At 51.0% G+C, this 6,140-nt stretch overlaps 1 protein-coding gene across 1 annotated transcript; it reads right to left on the bottom strand.

Moving 5' to 3' along the window:
- Positions 1-2,522: 2,522 nt before the first annotated feature.
- Positions 2,523-5,043, bottom strand: Foxd1 (forkhead box D1). Its single transcript, XM_078043640.1, has one exon. It carries the CDS (start codon positions 4,614-4,616, stop codon positions 3,222-3,224), a length of 1,395 nt encoding a protein of 464 aa, XP_077899766.1. The 5' UTR covers positions 4,617-5,043; the 3' UTR covers positions 2,523-3,221.
- Between the last annotated feature and the right edge of the window lie 1,097 nt (positions 5,044-6,140).

Here is a 6,140-nt window from a genome sequence, read left to right as displayed (position 1 = left end):
AGCTGCAGATTAAATCTCTGCAGCACAACAGAGCCCTGAATGAAGAGGCTCCTTTTTGTGTGGTCCTTCTCCGGGAGCTGCCTGAACCATTAGCCCCAATATATCCCTCTCCCTATTAACTGCAATTCCCTCCCGACTGCGCTTCGGTCATTTGTCTCCAGGCTCTACGGGGGCGTTTGATGAGTAGAGAAACAAGAAGAAGGGGAGAAAAGCGTCGGGTTAATGAGTTGTAGCAAATCCACACTTTGTAGTTGGGAGGAGGAGAGCTGGTGGCCAATGTTTGTCCAACTGGTTTATTTTTCGAGACCCAGCCTATTGAGGAAGGCTTGTTCAAGCAAGCTTCGTCCCTACAAACACACAAACATCCTTCTGTTTGCCTTCAAAGAAAAGGGGACCAGCGCTGGATTTGCATGCGAATAAGGAGCCCAGGGAGGAGACGTCCTTGCCCATCAAAGGCCCGGGTAGCCGGCGGCCTGGCGGCCTTTGTTCCAGCACCTGCTCGCCTGCGAGGCCTGACTGGGCGCGCCCCGCGTTCCCGGCTCGCAGGTCCACAGCTCTCCGCCCAGGCCCACTCTTCAGCCTCGCCAGCCCCGAGGCCCATCACCCACACCTCTCACAGCCCATTCCTCACCCGCCTCAAGGCTCTGGCTTCCCCAGGCGTCAACCCACAGGGGCAAGCAAAGTCCACCTCGAACCGCAACCCCGCAGGGTGGGTAGCTGAATGTGCGGGACGCAGCACTAGAAACCAAGGCAAGTTGGGTTTGCATTTACTTTTGGGTCAGGGGCTCACGCTGCGCTCCACCTGTTCAAAAACAGCAGGAGCAGTGTAGCGGGAGCCCAGTCCCAGAACCAAGCAGGGCCAGTGCTGGATTGCCCAGTGCTTTCTTGCCATTCTCTGAAGAGCACTGACAGCCTGGGAGGTGGAGTTCCTCCCCTGTCCCCGCACTTTTTAAAGATGCAGGAATCTGAGCGAGAAAGGGCTTAGCCAGAATCCTTTTTTTCGGAACATCCATGTGTCATGCAAAACAGAAACAAAAGCAAAAAAAAAAAAAAAAATACGGTTTTGTTCTTGGCCCCTTTTGTAATTACTTTTAGATCTAAATTCCAGATCCCTGCTTTACAGAAGGCCACAAGATGCGCCAGCCTTGTCTGCACCCTTTGGATTTCGCCTGCTAAAGCCTCTGCATCTCTGGGTGTGGGTTCCAGATATTCTCGGGTCCAATGTCTCCTTCTCTTCTTAGCCTGGCTAGGGTACAAGGAACTTTGCATTTAGGATTTTGGTCTAGCAGTATTTCAATTTGTAGCTATATATTTAGTGGTAAGTTTGAGGGTGAGTGTGTTTACTCTAACCTTTTATTTAACTTCTTCCAAACATCCCATGGGGGGGGGGGAACAAGCAGAACTTAATTTCAAGGCTGTGAGAGTCGAGTTTTTTCTCCTTAAAAGGGATGAAAGGATAGGGAATCAAGAGTGAATATTACTTAAAAATATTGGCCTCTATCGTAGAGTTCATTAATTTGGGAAGTTAAATCTGCAGGTCTTCAGCCTGTCCAGATATTTTATGGAAATTGAAACAAGTCATTTAATTTCCACTGATATTAGGCATTCAAATTATGTATTAACTATGCCTTGGTTTTATTTAGAGCCCATAATAACATTTGTTATTAGCTATCAAAACTAGTCTCACAGTATTTGTAAGAAAAAGAAATTGGACACAGTTAATGACTTGAAACTTGGGGGGAAAAAGACATCTTAAGTCACTCAAATTGTATAATTAGCTCAATAAACACTTGATGAATTTTTATTTTTAATTCTTTAAAACATATGCTAAAGTTGAGGATTTCTTAAGTTATTCACTTAAGCTAGAATTTCAATGTTTGCCTTTTACGATTTAAAAAACCCCTTTATGTAATTTCTGAAATCCCTTTTATCTGAAAAAATGGTAACTTTACATGCTAGAAGTATTAAATATGGGTTTTTATATATTCAAATACTTGCTCATTCAAGACTTTAAAGCTTTTACTGATGATTGTCTCTACTGATTTATTTTTCTATCAAAAATTTTAAACTAGAAACTGCCTCTTTGCTGTTTTGTTTCCATTACAGAATATTATCTTGTACCATTTTTGCATATATAAGCAATATTGTGCTGAAAAGCAAGTGGAAATCAAATGAAGTGGAAAGCTTAAAAATAAGATTTCAAATTCCTATAAAATTATCTCAGGGTAACTGTGGCTTGAGTTTTAAAATGTCTCAATGGTCTTAAGATAGAGTAGAATCAGCTTTTGAAATGTATAGCAAAGTAGCTTATTTGCAATCATTTAAATATAATTTCTCATCTGCAATGACTTTTACTTAGGAAGTTTAAGTGAAAAATCATGATATGATACTTTTGTTAAAATCTCTTTGACAATAATATTTAAGACTATTCTATGCTGAATTCCTACTCATCCCATATATAACTTTTTCTTAATAGAAAATAAACTAAGAAGGGGACAACTGAAGCCAATTACTTCAGCAGATTTACTTTGAAAATTAAGCATTTTATTTCTGAAAAAGTGTAAAAATCTTACAATAGTACAATAATAATTGCCAGTAAAATTTACAATACTCCTTGTAAAGAATACACAGTAAGTACAAAATAAAAATTCAGCATATCTATTATGATACAAAACACAGGTTAAAATAAGAAATGATAACTTTGAATTTTGTTTCTTATGTAAACATGTTAATCATTTTTTCCTTTTCATGAAAAAGTACACCAGACAAGTATCCTCAAATAAAAGGCATTCTTCAAGCCCTTTACTGTTTTTGTATTATTATTCATTTGAACGTTATTGATCTTAAACGCCTGAACCTGAGAATCTCTACACCTCAAAAAGGCTTAGATTTTTTTTTTTTTTTCAGTTTGCCCAAAGTTAAGGAAGCCCCTAGTGCCTGGACAAGGAGAATCCCCACCAGCACCCTCTTCCTCCCCAGTCTGGGTAGGGGGCTGCAGGATAGGACGACTTTGCATAAATAGAGGGACCCACAGAGCCGAAAAGCGTGCCCGCGCGGTCGCCAAAGTCTCATCCGAGAATCCAAAGCCGAGAAAATGGGAACGCGAGGTCGAGAGGGGCCAGTAGGAGCCAACAAAACACCAAACCACCGAGATGGAAAAAAAAAAAAAAAGGAGCCGGGATTCCTACCTTCTCTTTCTCAAGCGCGCTAACATAGCGTTATTAACAATTTGAAATCCTAGCAGTAAAGTTCTCCACACTGGACAGGGCAGTCCCTTGGTGCAGAGTCCCCAGGGCGGCCGACGAGGACACGGAGGAGGCGGCGGCGGCAGCTGCAGCCACGAGGGAGCGAGTGAGCGCGGCGGCCGGGCCCACTGCCGCCTGAGCCGCGCAGCCGCCTCCCGCGGAGCCGGGAGCGGGCGGAGCTGCCACCGGCGAGGGCGAGGGCGAGGCCTGCGCGGCGGCGGCGGCCTGCGCGGCGGCGGCGGCGGCAGCGGCGGGGCCCAGGCTGCCCCCGATGATGCTCTCGATGGAGAAGGGCGAGCGCGCCAGCGCGGAGGCGCCCGGACTGCCCGCCTTGGCCGCCGAGGCCTGCAGGGGGCCGGGCAGGGCGGCGCCGAGCGGGTGCGGCCGGTAGCCGAAGGCGGTCCGGGCCAGCTCGGCGGCCGCACCGTGGGGCGGCGGGGGCGGCGGGGGCGAGTGCGGGTGGAAGGCTGCGGCCGCCGCGGCCGCCGCGGCCGCGAAGAGGGCGGAGGGCGGCGCGTAGGGCGGCAGCTGCAGGCCGTAGCCGCAGCCGTAGGGGCCGTAGCTGTAGGCGTGAGGGGGCGGCGGTGGAGCCGGCGGGAAGAGCGCCGCGGCGGCCGCCGGGTCTCCCCCGGCGCCCGAGGCCCCCGCACCGCGCAGCAGCAGCGACTCGGCGGCCGCGGCGTTGGGCGGGAGCAGCGGCTGTCGCTTGAAGCGCTTCCTTCGGCGCAGGAAGCTGCCGTTGTCGAACATGTCGGCGGACTCGGGGTCTAGCGTCCAGTAGTTGCCCTTGCCCGGGTTGCCCGGCTCGCGGGGGATCTTGACGAAGCAGTCGTTGAGGGACAGGTTGTGGCGGATGCTGTTCTGCCAGGCGGGGAACTTCTCCCGGTAGTAGGGGAAGCGGCCGCTGATGAACTCGCAGATCTCGCTCAGCGTCAGCCGCTTCTTGGGGCTCTGCAGGATGGCCATGGTGATGAGCGCGATGTAGGAGTAGGGCGGCTTCACCAGTGGGTTCTTGGCGCCGCTACCCGCGCTCCCGCCACCGCCGCCGCCCGCGCCCGCGGTGCCGCCCCCACCTGCTCCGGTGCCCACTGCCGGGGCCGGGCCTGGAGCTGCCGGGGAACCTCCTGTCCGCGGGGCCAGCAGGATGTCATCATCGTCCTCCTCCTCTTCCAGGTCCTCGAGCTCGTCCTCTCCAGCGTAGGAGCGCCGCCGCCGCCGCTGTGCGGGGACAGCCAGCCCCGGCCGGTCACCGCCGCCCTCGTCGTCGTCCTCCTCTTCCTCGTCGTCTTCGTCCTCGCCCTCCCCCACCACGTCGATGTCTGTCTCCTCGGCGAGGCCGGAGGCATCGGACATCTCCGTGCTCAGGGTCATAGCTGTGGCACCGCGGCGGCGGGGCGGCGCATAGGGGCGTCGGACTCCGGCCTCCCTCGGCCCCCGGGCCCGGCTCCCGGGCGGCGGTCCTGGCCCGGGGGAGCCACGCTGGGGTCGCCGCCGCTGCCCTAGCTTTGCTGGGGCTGCCGCGCGGTGGCGGAGTCTCGCGCTCCGACTTTGCAACTCCTGCGCCGCCTCTGCAACCGCGCGGTTTCTGCGCACCCTGTGCTCCGCGTGCACCCGGCCGGGCGGAGGACTTGACCTTCTGCTCCGAGAGCGCTTCTCGTCGCGTCAGTTGGAGAGGGGGTGGCTGGGCCTGGGTGGGCGAGTCCGAGCCTCGGCCGCCCTGGAGGGCGCGGAACGCGTGAGAGTCTAGGAACAGAGCTCGGCGAGGCCGGGGCTGAGTCCAGAAGAGGGCGGACCTTTCCTCGGCTTATAGCAGAAGGGGGCCTGTCACATGGTGTGCACGTCAGAGCGCAGCCGAGGGAAGGGAAAGAAAGCCTAGGAAATCAGCTCTGCTCGGAGAGAAAGTTCGCCCGCAGGAGGGGGCAGCAACCGAGAAGAGTGGGAAGGAGAGAGGACCCCTCTATTCCTGGCCAAGGGGACTGATAACCTGCATTAGGCGCTCGCCCCTGGCGGTCAGCACCCGGGCAGCAGCAGGAGTTAGAGTTCCCAGTTTTCTTCTCAATTAGCCCTCAGCCCGAACCTCAGAATCACTCCCACAACTCTAGGATTTGACCACTCGATGCCTGTAGGAGCCCTTCCTTTGGGAGACAATTACCTGGTCCTCCGAAGAGAGGAGTGTCTGTTGGGGTGTCGTGGTTCCCCTAGATGAGCGAGCAGCTCCCCGTAGGAATCTGATGAGAAACCCCCAGTTTAAGCAGGATAATAATTGTTTATTGACCCTTTAACCCGTTCCCTTCGGTTCTTCTCCAAAGACGTTTGTTTTCCGCCATCTGTTAATAAAAATGCTGTTAGGCTGGCGTTTTTAGTCATTTATCTGCAATTGAATGCCCTAGAGACTTGACAGCTAATCTAAGCCACTCTAATGAGAGGATCTTACAAATTCCATGGGAATAAAGAAAGCAATCACTGAGTGCAGAAAAGAAATACAAAATTTTAGTAAAAAAACAAATTACACATGCATAAAGTTACACCTAGGAACGACTTTAATAAGAACTTTCACATTGGAGAAAGGGGCTACAGTTTCAGAAAAGGGAGCATTCTAGTCATCATTTTACAGTAATCTCAAAATAATTACTATAGCATATACACATTTTTTTTACCCAGGCAGGCTTAACAATAGAAACTAAAACGATAAATTAAAACTTTAAGTAAAATCAAATTTTAAAATGCATTTTTAGAAAATTCATTAAACATTTCAAATGCTTTCTGGTAAAAAGAAACGAAAAATTTTAAATGTAAGACTAAAATTCTATTCAATTCAATTTTCTTTTTCAGGTGATAAGGTAGTGGAAATCATTCAAATGTGGTAATATCTTAAGGATACTCATTGCACCTAAA

Source organism: Ictidomys tridecemlineatus, chromosome 1 (assembly GCF_052094955.1).
Source record: "Ictidomys tridecemlineatus isolate mIctTri1 chromosome 1, mIctTri1.hap1, whole genome shotgun sequence".
NCBI classification, from domain to species: Eukaryota; Metazoa; Chordata; class Mammalia; order Rodentia; family Sciuridae; genus Ictidomys; species Ictidomys tridecemlineatus.
Note: the sequence above shows the minus strand (reverse complement) of the source record. Positions and strands in the feature narration are given on the sequence as shown.

What these genes read in the sequence shown, in the direction of transcription:
- Foxd1 (XM_078043640.1), bottom strand. Translation starts at nt 4,616, where the DNA reads ATGACCCTGAGCACGGAGATGTCCGATGCCTCCGGCCTCGCCGAGGAG.